The sequence below is a fragment of the Sorex araneus genome, chromosome 6 (genome assembly GCF_027595985.1).
Source record: "Sorex araneus isolate mSorAra2 chromosome 6, mSorAra2.pri, whole genome shotgun sequence".
In the NCBI taxonomy this organism is placed as follows: Eukaryota; Metazoa; Chordata; class Mammalia; order Eulipotyphla; family Soricidae; genus Sorex; species Sorex araneus.
In genome coordinates this window covers 80,331,878-80,356,599 of record NC_073307.1, presented here as the reverse complement: position 1 = coordinate 80,356,599, position 24,722 = coordinate 80,331,878, and the positions used below count along the sequence as shown (strand labels likewise).

At 46.5% G+C, this 24,722-nt stretch overlaps 1 protein-coding gene across 2 annotated transcripts in view; it reads left to right on the top strand.

The window, feature by feature from the left end:
• The first annotated feature begins 5,428 nt into the window (after positions 1 to 5,428).
• The window catches only part of NINJ2 (ninjurin 2), a 102,909-nt gene continuing 83,615 nt past the window's right edge, over positions 5,429 to 24,722 (top strand). For both annotated transcript variants that reach the window (XM_055143341.1, XM_055143340.1), the window contains exon 1: positions 5,429 to 5,564. In XM_055143341.1, the coding sequence (XP_054999316.1) occupies positions 5,532 to 5,564 (33 nt within the window). In that variant the 5' untranslated portion in view covers positions 5,429 to 5,531. The remainder of the gene's footprint in view (positions 5,565 to 24,722) is intronic.

The following is a 24,722-nucleotide window of genomic DNA, read 5'->3' as shown; positions in this document are numbered from 1 at the left end:
AGGGATCCTGGCACTCTGGTGGTGGGCATGGTGTAACAGACAGGAATATAAAACACAAACCCAACAAATAAAAACCAAAAAAAGAATGCAGTGGTGGAGGATCTTAGGCACTCTGCTGGTGGCAAAGTTGCAGTAACTTTGTTCACCAAAACCGTAACTGTAAACACTATTGTGTTGCCTATAGCACAATAAAAAAAATTAAAATCCAATATGTAGCCAGTTATAGCTATTCCTTTTAAAACCAATATTCATACAGTACAAGGGTTAAGGTGCTTGCCTTGTATGGGTCAACTATAGTTTGATCTCCGGCACTACATATACTCCCCCAAAAACTGCTTAGAGTGACTTTTCAACACAAAGCCAGGAGTAACCCTTAAGCACCACTAGGTCTGGCCCAAATCTCCCCCAAATCAAGTAAAATAAAATATAATCAATGAGATGCATATTTTTATATTGCATATTTAAATACTTGATATATAAGGCATAGTACAAAATATATACTCAAATAAAATATATTCAAATTAAAATATTTATTTACATATTCAGATAATTTACCATTTATATTTTCTGGTTCCAATTTTCCCTCTATTCAGCCAGATGTGCAATACTATCCAATGGGTGGTCAGAATTGTCACAACACAGATACAACAAAAAATAAATAGTTGATCTTTGGCTCTGACATCCAATAATATAAGGCTTCCAAGCAAGACAATATTTTTGATAGGTTTTATTAAGAATTAGGATTCTCTAAACTTATTTCCTCCTTTCAATTATTATTAAATTTCCACAAAAGACATGTCCCAACCACAACACTTATGGCCACCTTTCTTGATCCTCCTAGATTATGGCAATTATAAAAAAAAGTAGAACAAGAAAGTTGATCTTCAGATACATGTCGAAATCTCTCTTCTCAGAGCCAAAATCAAGGTTAAGAGCCTAAATTCTGGATTCAAATCTCAAATTCATAAGCAACTTGACCTGTTTGTGCTTCTGTCTTCTCATCTGTAAAACAAGGGTAATAATAGTACCCTGGCTGTAGAATTGTGATGAGAACCAAGTGGGTTTGTGTCCAAGCACCTTAGAATGAGGTCTCTCATACACTGACAATGAAGGGGAGAGAGGGTGTGAGTGATGGCAATCATGGCTAGATTGTTAAGGGAATGCTAAGAAGAGAGTGGGTTCCTATCATTTTTCTTCCCATGAAAATAATTTTGATGTATCTATTAATATTTTATTTTTTATATTATAAAGTAGTTAACAATATTTTTTGATGATCTGATATTTTTATTTTATTTTATTTTATTAATTTATTTTTTATCTTGTTAATATATATTTTTATGTTTTTTTAATTGATTCACCGTAAGATATAGTAACAAAGCTTTCATGTTTGAGCTTCGATCATACAGTCAATCAAACACCCATCGCTTCATGCAATTTTTCCATCACCAAAATCCCCAATATGCCCCCCCACCCATTCCACACTTCCCCCTGCCTATGTGATAGACAATTTGCACAATACTCTCTCTGCTTTAGTTACCTTCGATATTTCGAGACCAGTCCCACCATCACTCATACCTAGGTAACGCTAGGCAGTGTGTTTTGCATTGCTTGTTATGGATACAATAGGAATAGGAATTCTAAAATTTTAATAATTAGGGTCTGAAGAGATTGCTGCAGCAAGTTGCTCAGGTCCGAGGTTCGTTTGTGTGTCTCTGGATCATGACCATGCGGGAGCTTAAGTAGATGGTGGCCGGATGTGGCCTCATCTCTGAGTCCCATGGGTGGGGGAGGGAAGGAGAAGGGCTCACTCCTCTCCTATCCCATGAGGCTTGGCGTCTGGGACTGCCACTCGGACCTGGAGCTTTTCGCTGACTTCTAGAAAATGGCAGCCCCCAGGGCTCATAGAGGGCAGGTGGAAGTTCACAATATTTTATTACATAAAATATTTGAATATTTGAACACTAATCCCACCACCATTACACTTTCCCACCACCCCATATTTCAGATGTTTCCATCCCAAACCCCAAACCCTGTCCCAAAGCACAACCAAAATAATTTATTTTCTATTGTTTGTTATGAAAAACTGCTGAAAGTGCTCCAAAAATTTTCCTTACAGGAAAGAGTATGAAGATTATTGTATTTCACCCAGGGGCCATTAAGCCCTGCTATAAGAGATTACTAACATGTTGTTAAGGGTTGAGCCTTGTGTGCTTTTGTGTGTGTGTGTGTGTGTGTGTGTGTGTGTATCTGTAAAAAAAAATATTTCCCAATATTTAGGATTCAAAAGATTGGTTGCCTCCTACTTTAAACCCCACCAAATGAGGTGCAGCCCTCTTGGAGTATGAGTGATGTGAGGTATGAGTTGTTGTGGCCGCGGGGTCCAGAAATACGTTCACTTCTGGGTGAGGCTCGGCCGAGTGTGTGGAGAGTGGCCATGAGCATGGCGGCGGTTGAGTTCTGGAGGTTTTCGGCTGCCAGGGCTGGGTCCCTTGGTATGGGGAGGGGTCTCATCCACCCACCTCCGGGACACCCTGAATGAAACAGCCTGGCACAGGATCTGCTGGCATGGTTATGGCATGTCGTGTTACGCTCCCTTCTGAGAAAGAGGGACAATTTGATTCTGGATGGTGGCCGATGACGAGATTATCTGGTGCCAGCCAGAGGTGGCTTATGGCTGCAACTACTGAATTGCCAGAAGCAGTGGGGAGGGGGTGGAGGATCCCCGTTCTTGGTTCTGTTGGTGGGTTCTCTTCTTGGCATTGAGGAGTCACCGCAGGTTTCAGGATGCTCCATATCACCATGGGAGCCAAGCTAGGGCAGCATTAACCCCCTATGTCCTCAAGATTGGGAAGAAGGAATTCTCCTTGTCAAAGAGATAAACCTGCCAAGGCTAGCAGGAGGCCCAGGTGAAGGCTTTCTCTTGGACAAGTCCCGATCCAGAGGGCAGTCCCACCCTACCCAACAGTGCCATAGCAGAAACCAGCACACCTGGATAGCCACAGAGTTCATTCAAGATCCATCATCCCTCTCCCCCAAGCATATATAAATCCCTCCCTCTCTTGGCATCTGGAAGAGAGGTCTCCCCTGAAAAACAGAGCTTCTACTCAAACTGGACTGTTAATCATTTAAATTAATGGTTGACATTAATGGAGATGTCATTCAGTAGATCCAACTATGTTTATGAGAGTCAGCTGAAATAGAGCCCCCCCTCCCATTTTGTCCAACCCTCCCTTTCTCCATCTATTTGAGCAAGATGGGGACTTATATATGACATTAGATTGTTCTTTGTTTAAAGAAAGAAAGTGGGGCAGGAACGATAGGACAACTGATAGTGCGTATACATAGCAAGTTCAAGGCCCTGAGTCCAATTCCCAATATTTCATGACTCCCCACTAGTATCAACAAGAGTGTGCCAGGCCCCTACCCAGTACGGCTGGGTGTGGCTCCTATAAAAATAATAAATAAGAAGTTGGAGAGATTGCTCAAGGGGATGGGGCTGTTGCTTTGTATATAGGAGTCCCAAGTTTGATCCCGAGCACTGTATGGTCTTTCAAATTAGGAGTTCTTTCCAAACACTGTTGGATGACAACCTCCCAAGACTCCCAAAATAGAGAAAGAAAGGAAAAAAAGAAAATTCTCTTCTTTAATTTTTTAATTAAAAATATTATTATTATAGCTTGGGTAACATGGTTACCATATTATTAACATTTATAGGGGTTTTTTGTTCGTTTGATTTTGGGGAGACAAATCAGACTCTACTCAGGACTTACTCCTGGTTTTGTGCTTAGAGATCACTCCTGGCAGGGTTTGGAGGACCATAAATGGTGCCCAGGACCAAATCTGGTCAGCTGTGGGCAAGGCAAGCACTCCACCCATTGTATCTCTCTGGCCCCAATGTTTGTGGTTTTAGTGCACACAGTGACCCACACCTCCACCACTGTCCTTGCGTTACTTTGAGTCCACTTCTTATTTGTTCTTTTGAGTGTGGTGAGAATAAAATTGTGGCTCTGCCACTCTTCACCTCCTCTTTTACTCCAAATTGGCTTCCTCACCACTGCCCTTGCCAAGCACGTGCCGAGACAAACCCACAGTAAATAAGCTGGTGTCTAAAGCTAGTTTCAGGAATAAACCAGAGGCATTTTAGACTCTAAGGTAAACAATGGAAACAAAACTTCCCCCAAAAAAGACTTAGTCCTGGTTGTTTTATTTTAAAAGCAGGAGGAGTGCAGCAACTACTTGCACAGACAGAATTTGAAACCCTCACTTTCCTCTACTCCCTTGCAGGCTGCTGAAGGCAGAAGATGAAGGTGCAAACCAGCTGTCAATCAAACTGTGTTTCAGGCTTTGTGGAATAAAACTTATGCTATTTAGCAAATTCTCAGGGACAAGGAAGAGGGGAACAACAGAAGTCCGAAAGTTTCTGTCTTGAGAATAGCTGGAAGCCACCCACCCTGGGCGACCTGGAATCCTACTAAACTCTATCCCTGCGAAAAGTCAGTCATCCTCTGGCACCTTTTCCATTTGCTTGACAAATCATCAGTTTCTAACATAAACTAAAATTTAATTTATGAGCAAGTATGTTTATTTATATTACATATGTAATAGCTGATACATAAAACATAGTATAGAAGGGCTGGAGTTGTAGTACAGTGGGTCGGGTGCTTGTCTTGCAATGCAGCTGACCAGGTTTCGATCCCCAGCATCCCTGAGCACCACCAGGAGTAATTTCTGAATGTGGAGCCAGGAGTAACCCTGAACATCACCAAGTGTGACCCAAAAAGTAAAAAAACAAAATATCCATAGTATAGAATAGAATATAGTATAGAATAGTATAGTATAGTACAAAATAGAAAATAGTATATCCATAATATAGAATATATAATCAAATATATATTCAAAATAAAATATTTATTTCCCTACACATATTCAGATGCTATACTATCTGTACTTTCTGGTTCTGTTTTCTCCATTCAGCCAGACACAATGCTATCCAACGGGTGGTCAGGATTGTCATAACATGAATATAACAAGAAATAATTGATTCTTTGGTTCTGACATCCAACATAAGGCTTCCCAGAAAGACAATATTTTTGATAGGTTTTATTAAGAATGAGGATTTTCCTTTTGATTATTATCAGATTTCTACACCTGCGGCACAGCTACTAGCACAAAGCAGGCTGGGTGGTGACCTCAGATGGCTCTTCTAGCCTAGAGGGGCCGAGGGAGCCCCTGGGGGAAATGATGCTGTCATTCCCGGTTCCAAAACCAAAAAAGACACCTTTCACCGTGCCCCCTTTGCACCCCTGCAGTGGGCCCAGACTCCCACACAAACACAGGTCGGCATGTGTACACTTCCCCGCTCCCCCAGGGGCCAAGCCAAGTCGGGCATCCACAGCGGATGGATGAATAGCAGGTCTGTGCGGCCGGCGGTGTGGTCTCTCCCACCCCACGGAGCCGGGCGGCAGCTCCTGGAGTGGCCCACGCAGTCGGCGACCAGCACCCGGCCGGGAAAGGCACTTGAGGGCAGCGAGATGGAATCCGAGAGAGAAATCATAGACCTGCAGGTAAGCGCTCTCTGGAAGAGAGGATGCTTGACTGGGCGCAGAGGGGAAGTTGGGGGCAGGGGGAGGGTTGATAATTTGGACACTCGCTCTTCCCCTTCCCCCGTTTTCCCCCATTCTCTTTCTTACTCACTCTCCTTCTCCAAATGTCCCGAGGCTTTTATTTCTTGATTTTCTGTTTCCATCTGTCTTTACCCTCTTAAAGCTTGTTTTGAAATATATGAGAAACGGATTGTTTCCCTCTTGGCCTCTGCTTTCCCTTGTCAAAGAGCTCATTCGATTCGCCTGCCCAGAAAATGATTTCCCATCCTGCACGGCTCCTTCCTCCCAAACCCCAGGACAGTAGCCTCTTATTTGGGAGCTACTGGCCAGATCTCTGGAGACAAGGAAAGATGTGAGTTTGGGGTTAGGAAGGGAGGCGGCTGGCCAACTCTGCATTTTACAGGTTGGGGGAAATTGAAGACAGACCCCTCACTCGCTGCACAGATCTCCCCTCTGTGGAATGGGGTCTCCTGACACTGGTGCAAGAGAAGAATATCAGCTTCATTGGCTGGGGTGCGTTACTTCCCTCCCCTTGGAGGACACCAGAGGTTCCCACCTACAACTACTGGGGTGAAAACTGAGTTGTTCTGATGAGAGGAGAGTTAGGTGGCTGGTACTGGCAAACTCTGACTGTATCTTGGGTGAAATGAATCTTCAAGAGTCACCGCAGACATTGGCCGATGCGTTTTCACTGGGTGGGATCGTTTAAGAATGGAAAAGGACCTTTGAGATCAAGACATTTTTGCTCATGGAATTTGTTCTTCCAGCAACATGTAAGCAACCACTTGCAGTATATGCTTTCAGATGAAAGAGAAGCCTGTGGGCTGGAGTAATAGCATGGTGGGTAGGGCGTTTGCCTTGCACTGGTGGACCGAGGTTCAATTCCCAGCATCCCGTAGGGTCCCCTGAGCACCGCCAGGGGTAATTCCTGAGTGCAAAGCCAGGAGTAACCCAAGTATCCCCGGGTGTGACCCAAAAAGAAAAAAAAAAAAAGAAAGAGAAGCATGTGTTTGGAGAGTTGGGTGTTGGGTAGAGTATGGGAGCTGGGCAGCGCCACTTCCCTGGGTATCTTCCTCCACTCCTGAGACACAACCAGGAAAGTTCTAGAATTCTGTGTGAAACCATTGATCTAGTAAACTGCACATCTGTGCTATTTTTCTTTGTCATTCAGTTGCTAGTGTAGTCCCAGCTCAGGGCTTGCCTATTGTTCTCTCTACCTGGAATACTTTTTCTCTTGGCTGGCTCCTTCTAGAACATTCAGGTGTCGAATATAAATGCCTCAGGGAGACCTTCCCTTCACTCTCTTGTAAGAACTTCCATCCCCAGTTTGTCTTCCTTGTTTGTTTTATTTCTTCCAAGGCATTACTCACTCTCGGAAATTACATTGTTTATTTGTTGATTACTTATTGTAATCTCACTAGAACATAGACTCCATTACGGAAGGACTTCCTCTGTTCTAGTCAGTGCTGTAACCTTAGTGCCAGGGCAGTGCTTAGTACACAGTATGTGCTTAGAAAATATTTGTTAAATGAATGAGTTAAGGAAATCATGAGTTAGAGGGGACCAGTAACAGGCAAAGGTCATATGTCCAACTCTCCGAGCCAGGCCTTCTGACCCTGGGTGTTCTCTCTCTCTCTCTCTCTCTCTCTCTCTCTCTCTCTCTCTCTCTCTCTCTCTCTCTCTCTCTCTCTCTCTCTCTCTCTCTCCCCTTCTGATAAAAAATAAAATGTTATTGAAAATTATTTCCATGTGATGCAGTTAACCCTTTTCCAATTCATTTTCTTTTTTCTATACTTACTTTTTAAACATATACAATGATAATTTCATGCAAATTAACAGCCATAGCTGTGAATTATATAAGTATAGGTAGAAATCATAAATATCAGGCAGTAAGAGAAAAGCAAACAAAAAGAGCCTAAAGGAAAACTAGTTTGGAATGCTTCTGGAAGGCTGGTGAGTTCTGAGCAAATGGAGAATGGAGCAAGCAGTGATATGAAAGGGAGATTGGAATCAGATTCTGACTTGTCCTTATTTACAATAAGGATTTGTGGTTCAATTGACAGTGTCTTCTATGGTGAAATAAGTTCATATTGCAGTAGCACTCATATGGAACAACTATAAACTGTACAAAATATAAACAAACCCCCAAAACTGCAACTTAGAAACCATTGGAACATACAGAAATGCAGGCAGATTTGGGAAAGAAGTCAAGAGTTAGCATAAAAAAATATCAATAGAGAGTGGATTTTCTGTTTTAGTTTCTGGCCTGAGAGCAGGACATGGTAATTAAGGTGGCTGGAAAATTTGACATCTTCCTGGCCTTTGAATGTCAGAAGAGAGTTTGAGCTAGAGCAGGTGAAAAAAATCTATGGTAGCGCCTTGACAAAAAGAGAGCTGGGCAGCATTGTATGTTTCATATCTCTTCTTCATTTAATTTTTGCCTCTTTTGAATCCTTGTTAAGAAGATAGTATTGCTCATTTTCAGTCTCTGAAGTACAAATTTTTATGTATGGGCTGGGTGATGAACCAGTTTTGACCAGGGGTTACAAGTCAAGGATTCTGCGTTTAAGAGCAAGTTTCTAAGAGAGTTAGGTAAGATGAAGGAGGGAGAAAATTTCTGGCTAAATGTTCAAGTCTTTATTTCTAGCAAGTAACTAAAATGTTGTGGAACCCTCTCCTTCTTTAAAGTGATTCTCTCTTTTCTTTCTCTTCTATTCTTAGTCACACCAAAGGAAGGGCATTTAGTTGACTTGGTTGGCCAGAAATATGTTCACTAGTTTCAACAACTTCCTGTCTGTGTCAAATTAGGCTTGAATCTTTTTAGGAAACTTGAGTCACTGGGTCCTTCTGAGAAGAAGGTGAACTCCAGTTAGGGACAGGTGAAAGGGTGTGCCCCAGGAATATTATTTTACCTTCTCCTCACATAGCAACTACCACCTGGAATCCAAGATATTATGAAAACTCTAGACTGAATAAATCTGAGTTCCTCTTTTGCTTTGTTGTGTTGTTGCTTTCCTGGTAACCTAGGAATATTAAATATCTATTGACTGAAATCACACCGCATTTTGCCCGTTAATTCAACTAATATTTACTGATTAACAGCTATTTATTTCACTTTATGTTTGATAATTATGGAAAAGTTCTCTTAGCCTACAAGATGGTCATAGTGAGATAGATAAATTTCTGCCTATATTGTTACATTGCTCTGTTTCAAGCCTCAAGGTGAATTCTTAAACTTATGTTTATTTACAATATTTATTTTAAATGTTTATTTTTTAATCCCAAAAGGACAGATAGAAAGTATGGAAATCACTTAATTATATTCCATCCTTTATAGCCCAAGGTCCAAATAATGATGGCACAATATTGAAAACAGGACATATTTATTTGCCATATAAATATGATTATCTCCCTTTATAACCTTGGTCTTGGTAGTTACATTTTTATGAAGTACACAGATTAGCTCTTATTAATTTCTATCCATCACTAAAACAAAATAATAAAGAACAAAGATTGTTGAGCTTCGCACTGCACTACAGCATCATATCTGGCCCTGAGAACTTATAATTAAAAATTAGAGAGGCCAGAGAGACAGTACAGGGTGTCAGGCACTTGTCCTGCACAGGTCCCATCCAGCACCACATGTGTCCCATTGAGCACCACCAGGAGTGACCCCTGAGAACAGAGACAGGAGTAGCCCAGAAACACTGCCTGTATGGCCCATCTTGTGCCACCCACTCCCCACACATACACCACATAAAAAGGAAAAGAAATGCACGCTCTTAATTATGCTATAAAGAACTGTTTCGTTTCCTTGAATGTGGTACAATTGCCACCAGTGAATGGCAATGGATGCTAATTTTTTGTTATAAAGATAATCTTGACAATTTCCAGGTATATTGCAAAATAACATAACTAGTTCATCAAACCTGTGCTTTCAAAACTTTCATTGCCTAGGATGAGACTATATGTGCAAGGGTGTGTCTTGTCATCTTATGCAGACCTAGCAGAGAACCTGGGTTCGTGAATATTATCGTAATTGTAACTGTCTTAACTGTTCAGAAGTTCTGTCCATTTAGGATGATAAGGAACTCCAAATGTATGTGCATGCTGCTACTTTCTTTTTGCTAAAATATTAAAATTAGGGACAGAGAGATAATCCAGGAATTAAGGTGCTTGCCTTGCATGTGGCTGACTGGTTTGAATCCTGGCACTGCATTCAGTCTGCCAAGCCATTCTAGGAGTGATATTTGAGAACAAAATAGGGTGTACTCCCCACCACCTCCAGAAAAGACCTGTAAATCTCCACTTCTTGAATCAGCTTCAGTCTAAGAAAATAGCCGGTTGTATATTTAAATATGCAAAGATGTTCAGATGTTCACTGGGATATTTTTAAAGGAAGAAAATTGAAAATGATCACATAAAATTTTCTACATCTATGGAAAGATATCATAAAGTAATTGTTTTCAGTATTCAAGAAGAATATTCATGTATGTATTGATTGTATTTATTGTTTGACTTTGGTTTGGGGGCCACCCTTGGTGATGTTCTTGGGTTACTCCTGCCTCTGCATTCAGGAATTATTCCTGGCTGGTGACCACAGGGGGTGCTGGGATTTAAACCTGGGTCAACTGTGTGCAAGGCGAGTGCCCAAACTGCTGTACTATTTTTCCAGCCTCTTGAGAACAATATTTAAAAGGATGAATTTTTTAAAAATTATATGTTAAATTAAAAAGTGTAGGGGCCAGAGAGGTAATACAGGGAGGAAGGCACTTAACTTGTAACTGATCCTGGTTGAAATCGCAACACCTTATGGTCTCCCAAGCATTGCCAGGAGTGGCCTCTGAGCACTCAAATCACTCACTGTTGGGTGTAGCCCAGCTACCACCCCCCCAAAATTGTGTGTACATTTTACCCCCAATTTCCTTTTAAAATTATCTAGAAGAGTATGTGTAGGAAAATTATCTGCAAGAAAGAACAAAATGTGAACACTGGTTATTTTCAGGTCTTGAATGACTTTTTTCTTCTTTTACTTTACTTTTACTTTTCATTTCCTTTACACATTTTCTACTAACCCATAAATTTAGACTAGGGGATGGGAGGGAAAATAACCCATAGTTTAAAAAAAGAATGTTAGAGAAACAGATGTGCCTACATGCAAATGATAGATTTCTGAATGTAGGCTGTGGTGCATAAACACTCACCTATATAAATATCTGATTCCCATAGAAGATAAATCACTGACTAAGCTTTTGCATAAGTAGGCATCTTCATTTAATTGACTGTCCCACTTTTTACAAGTTTCGTGTGGTATCTTGGCTCTTGTTTTACCTATGTGATTATACTTCAAGAACTGACTTTAGAAATATGAAATCCAGGGGCTGGAGTGATCGTACAGCAGGTAAGGTGTTTGCCTTGCATGCTGCCAACTTGGGTTCAATCTCCAGCATCCCCCAGCATCTGAACTCCTGGCACATGGTCTCCTGAGTGAACATTGCCAGAAGTAATTCCTGAGTGCAGAATCAGGAGTAACCCCTAAACATCATCGCTGGGTGTGTGACCCCAAAACAAACTGGTTCAATCCCCGGCATCCTACTTCCCAGCACAGCCAGGAGTAATTTCTCATATAAAGCCAGAAGTAACCTCTGAGCATTGCCAGGTGTGGCTCAAAAACAAAATCAAAAAGTTATTGTGTCTTCCAAGACTTAACTCTCTCCCTTACAGATGGGACTAAAGGAATTATTTGATTGGTAAAAAGAGGAGAAGAATGCTCCTCTAAGATCCAGAAATATGTAATGTTAAATTAGATCATAGCGTCTTCACTCACATTGGCTCTGCCATAACTTTGGGCAGCGTGCACAATGAAGAGTACAGGCCATGCCAGAAAGATTGTACTTGTCTTATTTGTATATTCAATTTTGCATGGATCTTGCAGATACACCATGCCATCAATCCCCTCAACTACCCAGTAGTAATTTCTCCTTGTTTTGTTTACACCTGGTGATGTGTGGGGTTACTCCTGTCTCTGCACTCAGGAGTTGCTCCTGGTGGTGCTTGAAAGGGAACTCTATGGGATGCCAGGAATCGAACCTAGGTCATGTATATGCAATGTAAGCTTTACCTGCTGTATTAACAGATTAGGAACTGAAACTCATAAAGGTCACATATACAGGATCAGAGAGCAGAAAAATAGCAGGCTTGAACTCAAATCTAGATGCTCTTTGGCTCAGTGATTTTTCAAAAGTGATCCCTGGAACAACAGTATCCCACCACTTGGGAACTTTTTAAAAATGCAAATTCTCCATTTCCCCTTCGAGATTTGAATCTGAAACCCTGGGGACTAGAGCCACCTGTATTTTAGCAAGAGGCACTCAAGTTTTCAGAAGCCCTGCTAATACACCGGATTGATGGGGGCAGCATCCTTTCCTTCAGAACCCGTAGACACATAGATGGGGAGCATCACACTGGCTGTAGAATAAGGAGCCCGCGCCGGGGTGGGCCAGGATGCGGGCAGGCGGGGAACCTGGGCTGAACAGGCGCTTTCTGGAAGAGCGCGAGGAACCTGCCAAGCCAGAGGAAGCTTTACAAGCCCCAACTTCTTGTTTTCATACTCGGTCCCACCGCACTGTCACTGCTGCTACTTGTCTACTACATATTTGTGGGGATTTGCACCAACTCTGATGAGAGATGGCTTGGGGTGACTCCAGGCTGGGACAAAGGTGCGCTCCCACACGAGCAGGGAGATTAAGCAGAATGAAGGCCACAGGTGAGGATGGATGGCTGCCACTCCAACGCAGGAAAGGAGCGCCTCCCCCCCACACACACACCTTCCCTCTGCAACGAGGCAAGACTAGAACTTTTCCCTGGGGCATCTGGCACAGAGGCCATTATGGGGGGAGGCAGGGGTCTCTGTCTACAGGGATGGAGGCGAAGACCTTCCCAGAGAGTCTAACTCGGACGTAGGGAGCAGCGAGGGCCCCTCCACCAGGGAGAGCGACAGCCTGCCAAGTGGGATGTCTCACAGACAGGGCTACAGTGTCGCCAAACAGCAGGCCTCTGAGGGGACTCGGACCAGGCTCCATGCCAAGAGAATGGAAAAGCCCAGGCCTCTCCGGAGGTAAACTCCCTGTTTCCACATCCCCCGTCCCGGGAACGGAGAGTGAAGGCCGCAGGTAGGAGTGTGGGTCAGGCGCCGGGGTCTGTTTGGGGGCGCACGCACATCAGCCGGGACACACGTTTGCAGCTGCCCTCTGCCCACCGGCAGCCTGGCCTCCTCATCAGCCAGGACCTTTCCCGTCGGGCAGTTTCCTAGAAATGTGACGCCCAGTGTTATGATTCAAACAGAGCTCAGTCCGCCAGGGAAGGCGGGTAGGCAGGGTTGGCCAAGGTCGGCTCTGGAACGCTGCACCCCACACCCCTGTCTCTGTCTGTCTCTCCCACGGCAAGAGGTGTGGGTGAGCGGTACATGACAGACGTAGAGGGCTGCGAGAAACCTCAAGAGGGCTTGGGCTGGGAATGGGGAAGAGAAATCTTACAGAGCCCTTCATTTTGTCTCTCACCACACAGCATCTCTGGGACCCGGGGCCAGGGCTGTTCCAGGTAACGTGTGGAAAGGCAGCATCTGCCCTGCCGGCCCCAGGCTCCAGGCTGCCAGGGGCTGTGCCTTCAGGGCCTCCCCCGCATGCCCCTAAGCAGGTCACGGGATCCAAGCTCCTCCGTGAACGAGACTTTCTCCACGGAGCAGGAAAGTGTGGGCTGGCAGCTGTGGCGGGGGGTGGGGGGTGGGGGGGGAGTGAAGAGGAAGCTGGGTGGGAGGAGGGGGCAGAGGGTGGGCAAGCTTCCTGCACCGTCCAGCCCCCACTCCACTCCCCAACTCCCTGCCCAAGTTTATCATTGGTCTTTCCACGTGCTTTTCACCAGTAATAGTGGCCAGCAGGGGGGCTGGGGAGACAGAGACAGAGACAGAGAGACAGGGAGAGACAGACAGATAGAGAGACAGAGACACAGACAGTTATTTTGTTCTCCATCCTCCATGTGATCTGCAGTATTTTTCCTTCTCCTGTAAGGAGGCGGAATCTCCCCATCATCCTGATGTGACCTACTTATCTACTCCCTTTAAAGGGAGGTGCCCTGGAACTGGCCCCAGCGCAGGGTGGTTCTGTTTAAGTCTCAAAGAGACAGCACTTTAATAAGGCAAAGCACAGAGCTGGAAAACGGGGGTGGAGGGGTGGGGGAGAGTAGGGCCAGGGGAGCGGGGGGCAAGGTAGTCAACTTTGATGCACTTGGAAAAGGGAAGTTGGAGGAGCCCAAGAAAGAAGTTTGGAGGCCCCTAGGCCATCATGGCCAGTCAGTCCTGCCCACAGGGAGCGGACGGGGCCATGCAAGAGGGAGCAGCAGCTGTGCCCTGCTGGAGAAGACACACACAGGAGAGGGAAATAGAAGCAAAATCCCAGCTTTTCTCAAAGCCGTCTCTCCCTCTCTGCTAGCACTTTTGACCTACACTGCCTGAGCCCAGCTTTCTTATCTACACAATGGGACTAATCGCTTCTACTTTAGTTCTGTCGGTGCCAGGGATTGAACCCAGGGCCTGAAACACAAGCAAGGCATTGAGCCACATGGCCAGTCACTCCTTTCTACCTCTGAAGACTGATGAAAAAATAGGGAATTATCGTCTCCACTTTCTTTCCCTTCTAAAGGAAATTTGGCTGTCACACAGAGCTGTGCATATCATGCACGCTAACAGCTCCCTTTTATTCATAGGTACCTATTCTCTATTCTCGGGGAGGAGTTTTCTCCTCTTAATTCTGTGAGGAATGGATTAGGCCCATTTTACCAAGGGTGGCTCAGAGGGGTGAAATCACGTAGGCCATGTCACACAGCTAGCCAGCAGACAAGCTGAAGTTCCCTGCCATGGAGGATTCAAGCTCTGAGCTTAGACACTTCCCAAGATTGTCATAGCGTGGTCTTAATCTTAATGAGAAAAACCTGGCAAAATCTTGTCTGTAAATCTTAAATCCTTTGAGAGTGCTGAGTCAGATGGGGGCTTGTGAAATCAAATTATCATTGGGTTCTATAGTATTATCATTTTATGCTAATCTTGGCACAAAGACGAGATTTTCTTGTGGTGTGGACACCTACAAAGGCCTCTGTGGCCTCTACCCGCTGGGCCTCCCGACTGGCCTGCCTCCAGCCCGTTGCCCTCACAGTAGCTGCAGAATGCTTTCCTGTTTCTTTCAGTGGTTACCAACTGCCCTCAGGACTCCATCCAAGGCCTGTTTTGTTCTTTGTCGGCTCAAGATTTGGGATCCCTAACCCAACCTACTGTCATAAAGTACACTACTCATTCAATATGAATTTGTTCGTGAGCCTATTTTTGTAAATATTTTTAGCTGTTTGAACTTTGGGATGAATAACTTAAATGTTCAACCTTCGTATGTAGGTCTCAGATATTTGGGCGCTTGGAAAACTTAGCACTAACCACTGTGCACATGCCGCCTTAACAGGTAAAACATCCCTCTTTCTTCCCCTGCAGACCTGGCTTGCTCCTACACTGTGCCCTGTTCATACCCTCATGACTCTGCAGCTTATTTATTTGGACTTAAGTTCATAGATGTTTAGCTGCTCAGTTTACAGTTTCCTTGTGTGTAAAATGGCATCTCGGCCAGGATTGTCACTCAGCAGCAAAGCCCATGGCACACTTGCATGTAGCTTGGGCTTGATATCTGGACAGAAGGAAGGAAGGAAGGAAGGAAGGAAGGAAGGAAGGAAGGAAGGAAGGAAGGAAGGAAGGAAGGAAGGAAGGAAGGAAGGAAGGAAGGAAGGAAGGAAGGAAGGAAGGAAGGAAGGAAGGAGAAAGGGAGGGAGGAGAAAGGGAGGGAGGGAGGGAGGGAGGGAGGGGGGAGGGAGGGAGGGAGGGAGGGAGGGAGGGAGAATCTCAGGCTCCACCCATGAGATCATCATCATCATCATCATCATCCCATTGATCGTCAAATCAACGGTCTCAGTAACGTCTCCATTGGTCCTAGTCCTGAGATTTTAGCAGCGTCTCTTTTACTCATCCTTTTCACCGATGCATTGGAGGCTCTTTCAGGGTCAGGGGAATAAGACCCAGAATTGTTGCTGGTTTTGGCATATGAATACACCATGGGGAGTTTTCGAGGCTCTCCCATGTGGGCAGGAAACTTGCCAGGTTCTCCCAGAGGGAGAAGTAGGCTATATGAGATAGGATTTAGAATCACCAAATCAAAAAGGTGATTTAGAATCTACCTTTTGGCCAATTCCTCAGGTGATTTAAAGGCACTTTGAAGTTTGAGAAGCACTTGCAACAATGGCTGTTACTTAATAAACAAACAATAAGTTATTGTTTAATAAATATCACTGTATCACTGTCATCCCGTTGTTCGTCGATTTACTTGAGCGTGCACCAGTAACATCTCTATTCCTCCCAGCCCTGAGATTTTAGCAGCCTCTTATTCGTCTTTCCTAATGATTTGGAGGCTCTTTCAGGGTCAGGGGAATGAGACCTATCTTTACTGTTTTTGGCATATCGAATACGCCATGGGTAGCTTGCCAGGCTTTGCCAGTGCATAACTCATGTAAGAAGGAAAAAAACACAAATAAATAACATTTATACATAAATAAATTATTCATATATAAATAAGTTTATACATAAAAAATAACATTTATTATTTATGGTTTTCCTTCTTACATGAGTTTAACAAATGAACAAAAGGTGATGGCCATGGTTATTATCGCTGTGATTATAAAGGTTCAGTTTTTTACACTTGTTGCCAATTTCCCTTCTTGTCCCACTTTTAACTGAATCAAACTATCTATTTTCATGATTTGTCCCTGGAGTTCTTGGGGAAACACAGGCATCCTGGGAGCTGGGTTGTGGCGTTTCAGCTAAAAGCTGAGAGTACTGTAAAGATGTAGTGACAGGCCATTCCATCAATGGGTGCTAAGAGCTAATTCCAAAGACATGGAGGGGCCCGGAGTACAGCAGGGAGGAGGTTTGATCCCGGGCATCCCATATGGCTCCCAGAGCACCACTAGGATTCCTGAGTGCACAGTCAGGTGTAACCCTGAGTACTGTAGGGTGAGGCCCAAAAAAATCAGAGAGAGAGAGAGAGAGAGAGAGAGAGAGAGAGAGATGCACTTGGAGGGCCTGGATTCAGTAAGAGCAGGCAAACACCAAACTCAAAAAAGAAAGGGGGCAGAAAGCACAGCTGGTAAAGTGCTGAAAGGAGGGAAGGGAAGGGGGAGGGGGAGGAGAGGGAGAGGAGAAGGGGGATAGGGAAGGAAGGAAAGGGAGGGGGAATAGGGAAGAAAGGGGAGGGGAGGGGAGATGGGGAGGGAAAAGAGGGAAGAGGGGAAGATGAGATGAGAAGAGGGATGGGGAGGAGAGAGGCAGGGGTGGGGGTAAGGGCCCTAGGTGCTCACCCAAGCTTGTGGAGCTGGGGAAAGTACTATTTAATCTAAGACCTGAAAGCTCAGCTGGTAACTAGACTTCCTGCAAAATGTAACAAAGTAGAACATATTTAATTTAATTTTTATTTTTTTTAATTTTTTTTTTTTTTTTTGCTTTTTGGGTCACACCCAGCAATGCTCAGGGTCACTCCTGGCTCTGTACTCAGGAATTACTCCTGGCCGTGCTCAGGGGACCATATGGGATGCTGGGAATCGAACCTGGGTCGGCCGCGTGCAAGGCAAACGCCCTACCTGCTGTGCTATCACTCCAGCCCCAGAACATATTTAATTTTAATGTCTATTTACTTTGCCTTGGGCGTGTGTGTCGTGTGTTGGGGGGGGCGGGGGGTAGCGTCTCCCACTCAGCGCTGTGCCGAGGATGGCTCCCAGAGGTAGTGGTGGACCATGCGGTGCCAGGATGCAACCCGGGACTCCAGCATGCAAAAGTGCCTGCACCCTCTTGAGCCTACTGCGTCCTTGGGGAGGGGGAGGGGGACAAAAATACATTTTTTGCTCGCCCAAGAGGTGCTCAGGAAGCTGGGGGGCTCCTTGCTGGGGCTTCAGCCCACAGAGCTGAACGCTACGTGAGGATGCTTCCCCGGGCGAGAGGCTCTGCGCCTTGCACGGAGGAGTCTTCGTCCTGCCTCTCCCCGCGCAAGGAAACCCACCGGGCTCTGAGAGTCGGTGTCCTGCTGCGAAGAGCCCAGTCCCTGGGCTTCCCTGCCGACAGCACCCCCAGAGCTGCCAGCTCTCCGTCTGGGAGTCTTGGTTCTGTCCTGCCCGGGACCCCGGGACCGACCCACTGCCACGGCGTGCCCGTGAGGCCGTCAGGGTGCATGCCCGCCGCAAAGGGCCGGGCCCGGGGGTCGGGGGTGGGAGACGGGGGTCCTTCGCTTCGTCCTTTTCCAAGCGCGGGGCCCGGGGAGCCGCGAGGGGTGCAGCCTGGACGGCCCCGCGCAGCCGGCCCTCCCCCATCACGCGGGGCTGAGGACGCGCAGGCCGGGCCGGCTCGGGTCAGCGGGGCGGGGACGCGCGAAGAAAGGGCCACTGTCCTCCCCGCGGCCCTCAGGGGACGAACGGCCGCGGCCGCGCTCGGACTCCCCGCGGGCGGCCGGGGCGCCCCGACGGCCACTCTCGTCTGGGCCCCGTGGCTGCCCCCTCGCCGCCCGGCGCCCCGCACCCCCGTTTGGGTCGGGCAGGCCCCAGCCCCGGGCCCCTTCCTGCCTCTCCCCGCCCCGCGGCTGCGCTGGCCGGGAGGGTGGGGCGCAGTCTGGGCTATTTCGGTTCCTTCTTCGGTCCCCGCTGCGTTTCCGGCGCCCGGTTCCCCAGGCTTCCCCTCGGCGCTAACAATAGCTGCCGCCCCTTTCTGAGCACTGGCTGTCGAGCAGGCCGGCCCTGGGTCGGTCGTTTGAACAGGCGCAGAGTGCTAAACGGCGAAGTTCGGGGCAAACTTGGGGGGCCCCGAGCGAACTTGGGAGACCAGAGAGCTTTATTTCTCTTTTTTGGGGGGTCACACCCGGCAATGCACAGGGGTTACTCCTGGCTCTGCACTCAGGAATTACTCCTGGCGGTGCTCAGGGGACCATATGGGATGCTGGGAATTGAACTCGGGTCGGCCTCGTGCAAGGCAAACGCCCTACCCGCTGTGCTATTGCTCCAGCCCACAGAGCGCTTCTTTTTGCCACAAAAACAAAAATTAATTATTATTAATAATAATAATAGGAAAGGTGCCACGAAGCTGGTAGTCCAACTAGGGTTCACATCTTCAGTAGTCTGATTCCAGCGCCCCGCACTTTCCTCTTTCAGGCTCTGTGGGGGAGACGGTTACCTAAATTTTACCCACTCCCCACCTCACCCCCACCTCCGAAATCTCAGTGTCCCCCAAGAGGTATTTTCTTGTCAGGACTAGACTGTATACTGAGAAGCATAAAATAAGGTATACAATTTTTCTTTCAATTTAATCGCATAGTTTTCTTCTAGTATATATAAGGAAAACAATGAATTCTATCTAGTCATGTAATTTTCTTAGGTATCTCAATTTTAGGGGCCAGAGCAGTAGCACAGGTGACAGGCTGCTAACCTGGCACGCAGCCAACCCAGGATCAATTCCCAGCACCCTATATGGTCTCTGAACCCTGCCAGAAGTGAAACCCTGGTGCAGAGCCAGGAGTAAATCCCAAGTACCACTGTGTATGGTCCAAAAGCCAATAAATAAAAAATTTAATAGACATTTGAGAATTCATGGCAGAGCCTGGCAAGCTACCTGTGGTGTATTCGATATGCTAAAAACAGTAACAACAAGTCTCACAATGGAGACATTACTGGTGCCCGCTCGAGCAAATCGATGAACAACGGGACGACAGTGACAGTGACAGTGACTAGACTGTAACAGAGCACTAGAGCAGATTTCCCTTTGAGTTCTTAGCAAGAATCCAACCGAAGCTGTTAGCCTGGAACTCTTAGCGTTTCTTTTTCGCCGTTCCCTTTGTGGTACTCTCTGTTGTGCTGCTCTCCTGGGGGTTGTACTTGAGACTGAAATGCTCAACGATATTTTCCTGGAGGTGCTCACCCAGTTTGCACAATTCCGTGTGCGGAGATGACACACATTTGTGGGCCTGGTGGTGCAGGGGGATCCCAGATGCTCGATAGGACCAGGACTTTGTCTGATTTTTTTTTTTCTTTTTGGATCACACCCTGCGATGCTCAGGGGTTACTCCTGGCTCTGCACTCAGGAATTACTCCTGGCGGTGCTCGAGGGACCATATGGGACGCTGGGGATCAAACCCGGGTTGGCCATGGCCAAGGCAAACGCCCTACCCGCTGTGCTATCGCCCAGGCCTGACTCTTGTGATCAGCACTGGGCATAGGACTCACGGCCTCACAATTGCAGGAAAAGTACTTTTAGCCACTGAGCTATCCCTGAGCTCTCTTGATCTGAGTCACACACACACACACACACACACACACACACACACACACACACACACACATCCAGGAGAAGTGGCCTGGTTGGGGCACACTCCTTCCTCCTCCCCACCCTCGTGCCCCTTCACAACTCACCTGTTGAGAAAGAACCAGGCCTTGCCTTAGGCCCAAGCCTCTCCTGCTGAAACACCCCTGCACATCAGGAATGCACATCTGCAAGGTGGCAAAGGGGAGGGAGCTGGAGTCGGGAGCAGCAGCCCCAGAACAAGCTAGAGCTCCTGAGAAGGGGCATCTCCAACTTGCTCCCCAGGTATACACCCGCCCCTAGGACAGCTGGAGCAGCTAGGGCTGTTTGAGAGGGTGCTGAGAGCCTTTCCTGCAGGGCAGAGACAGTTTTCATTTCCATGGGACATGGAGCCAAAGGCTGGATTTTAATCATTTAAAATGAGTACAAATGACCAACTCATTTCATCTCATCTCATCATCATAATTACAAACTGAAAACCTTAAAAAAACACCTGGCTTAAGATCCCTCCGTGCAGTGGGTGCAAGCAAGTTTGGAAGATGACTGTTTACCTGCCTCTTCCGCCTCCAGCCCTCCAGCTGGAAGCAAAATTGGCAGCAGCAGAGGCCACAGGGGCTGGGGTGGGGACGACCCTTCTCTGTGAGTAAACACAAGAATAGCAGAGCATTTTTTTAAAAAAGAATTTTTCAAATACAAGGTGATGAGTTGATGACTGAGCCCCAGAAGGTTCTGGAAGGAACCATGTTGGACCCGAGGGAGGCACAGAGCACTCACTGTGCTGTTCTGTAAGCTAAACCGTATTAGAAGGCTTTTTACTTTGCTGATACCAGAAGCCTTTCTGTCTCCCCTTACCCTCTCAGCCCTTGTCGGACTCCATTTTTCCAATCAGAATTCAGGCTCTGATGTGTTCTAAGCTGCACCCCCCAGCTTGGCAGCCCCTATCAGCTGTGCCCAGATATTTTCATTCAGTGATGCCACGCTCCTCCCTCTCGGTAACGTGCTCATCATCTGACTAACTGCTCCGCTTTCCTGCTCTGTGAGATCATCACCGCCAGTTCCAAGCACATTTGGCTGCCAAAGAACAAACATTCCATGTGTGAGCTGGGGAGACATAGTGCTGGGACAATAGCTCGGGCAAATTTGAGGCATGTTGATTTCATCTGAAACAGCATGACACATGGCAAAGGTCCCCAGCACCCGCCTCGGGGACCTGGGCTGAGACAAGTTGCCGTAGTCGTCGGGTAACTCCACCCGGAGCACCTCGGGGCTGTGAAAAAGCCAGAAGCAGAGGAAACAGAAGCCTTAAGTCTCTGGTCTCTCCACAGTTGCCAGATTCACCTCCTCCCTGCCACCAGGCCGAATTCATTTTCCCTGAACCTCATCCGTCTTATCTCTCCAACAGAGGTTCTCCTGGATAGGATCTGCAGGTGGGGCTAAAACTCAGGAGCTTCATGGCTATCACATAACCAGGTACAGTCATGGCGAAAATCCATGGCCGCTCAGTAGCCAGCCTCACTGGCTCCTGGCAGGTACTTCAAACCTTCCAAACCACCATGGAACCCTAAGTTAGAGGGGACAACACGGTTTTTTAAACTTTATTTAGTTTAGGACTGGAGTGCTAAAAAGTAAAAAGGGTAGGGCTCTGTCTTGCATGTGACTGACCCGGGTCTGACGCTGGCACCTCAGATCCAATGCCATGAGCCTCCCAGGAGTCAGCCCTGAGCACTGCAGAGTGTGGTCTCCAAGATACCTATATATTCAGTTTATTCTTACAGAGGTCTGAGTGCTTGCATTGAAGACCATGAAAGATCTAGAAATAGAGGGGAAATAGGGCATATTTGTTGTATAGCCTCAGCTTAGTGGTCAAGAAACCAGGCTGGGAGATCATTCAAAGAGCTGAGCAGATCTTTACATGTAGGACTTGGGGTTCCATCTCCAGCACTATGAATATATGAAGTCCCCGTGAGCAGTGCAGATAGTGACCTCTGAATATTGCTATGTGTGTCCCAACAGCCTTGCCCCACCACCCCCCCCGCACCCGACACACACAGTCCCACAAAAGAATAGTGGCTCTGGGTCTATACTGCTTAGAATCCAATACTGCATTTGCACATCCTTGCTGTGCTGCTGTCCATTTGGGAGCCACATCCAACTGTGCTCAAGATTTACTCCTGGTTCTATGCTCAGAGACTCCTATTGTGGCAAGTCATAGGCCAAAGTAATTTGACCTAAGACAAATGCCTTTACCTCTCTGTGCCACCGTGCCTTCTTCTTTGGGTGGGGTCTCCTAAGCAGTGCTCAGGGGCCAAGAGAGCTCCAACACCAGGGCCAAGGCTGGGCAGTCCAACACTAAGGCCAAAGATGAAGCGTTGCTTTAGTCCTGAAATGCCAGTGACCACTAACTAGACTACCCCCATGGGTGCCTTAGGACCTCCAGGGCTACCCCCAGCAGTGCTTGGGATGGGGGTGAGGGCATGTGGTTCTGGGCTGTGAATTTGGTACCTGACCACTGCACTATCCTGCCAACCCCTCTGCCGTGTTTAAGCACTAAGAACAACACTGGCCCACATAAATGCTACTTTTGTTGTATTTGGCTTGGGGGCCACACTCAGCAGTGCTCAAATTTTGCTTCTGATTCTGTGCTCAGGGACTAGTATTGTGGCAAGTTGCAGACTGTTTTACATGTACTACTTATCTCAGATGGACAATTCCAGCTAAAAGGAAAATGAAGGAAATTATTACTTGCTACACTTTTTAGAACAAATGCCAATGTCTAGGAGTCTCTAGAGGGAAGAAAATAAACAGACAAGCACCAAATCCTTATTTCTTTTACTCATTGCTTCTACATATAGGATTCCATACTGTGCCTGCTTGCTTTTTCTCTTTCTATCATTAATCTAGAAGATGCAACTTCAGTGACTTAGTTTCATGCTCACCCCCTCTATGTACACACTGCTCACCTCACTCATTGGTGAAGGTTTGCCTTTTCAGTTTCTGTTTGCTAGGGGGTACTCCTGGTGGTGCTCAGGACCTGCACCTGGCCCTGCATAATTGGTGCTCAGAGGACCTTATGCAGGGCTGGAGATTGAGCTGAGGTCAGCTGTGTGCAAGGTAAGTACCTTAACCTCCATCTCTATAACCCGTGGTTACTTCTTTAAAAAATCAAATAATATGAACTGGAGATCTCTTCATGGCAAAATAGTTACCTTGTTCTTTCTCACTGCTGTGTAGTGTTACAGCCTACTGTATGTACAATAGATGATTTACTGTGACCTTCTGTGTATCAAACACTTGATACACTTACTGTGTATCAGCTTACTGTGTGTCACTAGTTCCCTGTGTCCCCAATATCGGGTGTGGGAGGAAGCAGAGGTGGCAAGCAGCATGGGGCTTGACTCCTCAAGAAGCTTGTCAACTTGAGAATCTGGAACTTAGATTAAATCATGAAAGTCTTTAATAAAACCCTAAATTGAATTCAAATCCAAGTGTCAATGCTGGTGATTTTGTGGGAAATCCAGGCTGTGTCCCACAGAGCTGACGGCCTGTCTCCCAGAAGCCCTGAGTGGCCGAGAGAGGAACCTACCCAGTGTTTCTTCCAGCTTCATTGAAGAAAATGACTCAAGACAAGTAGGACAAGTCTACACTCCCTTAACAAGCTGCAACACAGCAGCTCACGGGTGTCTCAGCAGAGGTGGAATGCAGCAGGCCTAGACGTCCTGCATCTGCTCAGCGTGCAGGCAGGAGCTGCCTTGTTCTCGCCTCCGCATCTGTGAGAGGCCAATGATACTCTCTTGAATGGAGACTGGTGCAGATCCCCCAAGAAACGGGAGTCTGTGGGAAGAGCCGGAGGGAGAACTCCCCTTCTGGAGTGTCACTTGTTTGACTCTCATTTTCCCAGAAGGAATTCACAGGGTTATGAGATAAGTTGCCCCATTGGAACAAGCTGGGGACATTCTGTGCTCAGGCAGTCATAAGCTTTGCCGAGACTGTATTCCTTTTACCCTCCCCCCACTAAGCACCAATCACGGAGTCAGTAACACCTGGTTGCCACAGAGACGAAGATTGTGTAAAAGCCCACACTTGACATTCCTTCCGTAAAGCAGCGTTTTAAGACTTTAGTGGGGATAAACCTTTTGCCCACTTTTATTTCCAAACATAACTACTTCTCTAGGTGGATGGAGTAGTCAATAGTCATTTCACTTAAGAATATGTACTAGGCACTTACTATGTTTTGGTTTTTTTTCATGGGGTCCAAGTGTAGACTCGGGGATTTAGAGAGAGGGAGGAGTATTAGAATTAAGGAGAAATAGTCCTCGCCTTGGGAAACATACAGCCTTGAGCTGTATAAGAACACAACACAGTAGACCATGATGTGGTGTAGGCAAGATACATAGACAAAATATGCATCAGGAGAAGAGAAACAAGTGCCCTGGAAGGGAGCTGAGCACCAAGTAAAGAGTCGCTGTCAACAGAGCATCTGTTCTTACCCCTATATAATCTGCGTTACTTTCTTCTGGTAACCCTGAAAAGTGAGTTCAGTAAAATAAAATGATTCCATATGCCAAATGGATCAGCATTTTGCTTGTGGACTCATGGAAAAATCAGTGTTTCCTTGGTTGTTTGGGAACAAAAAATACCTATTCCTTCTCCCGTTCACTTATCTTCTGATATAGAAAAGTCTGAAGACTGGGGGCCAGAGA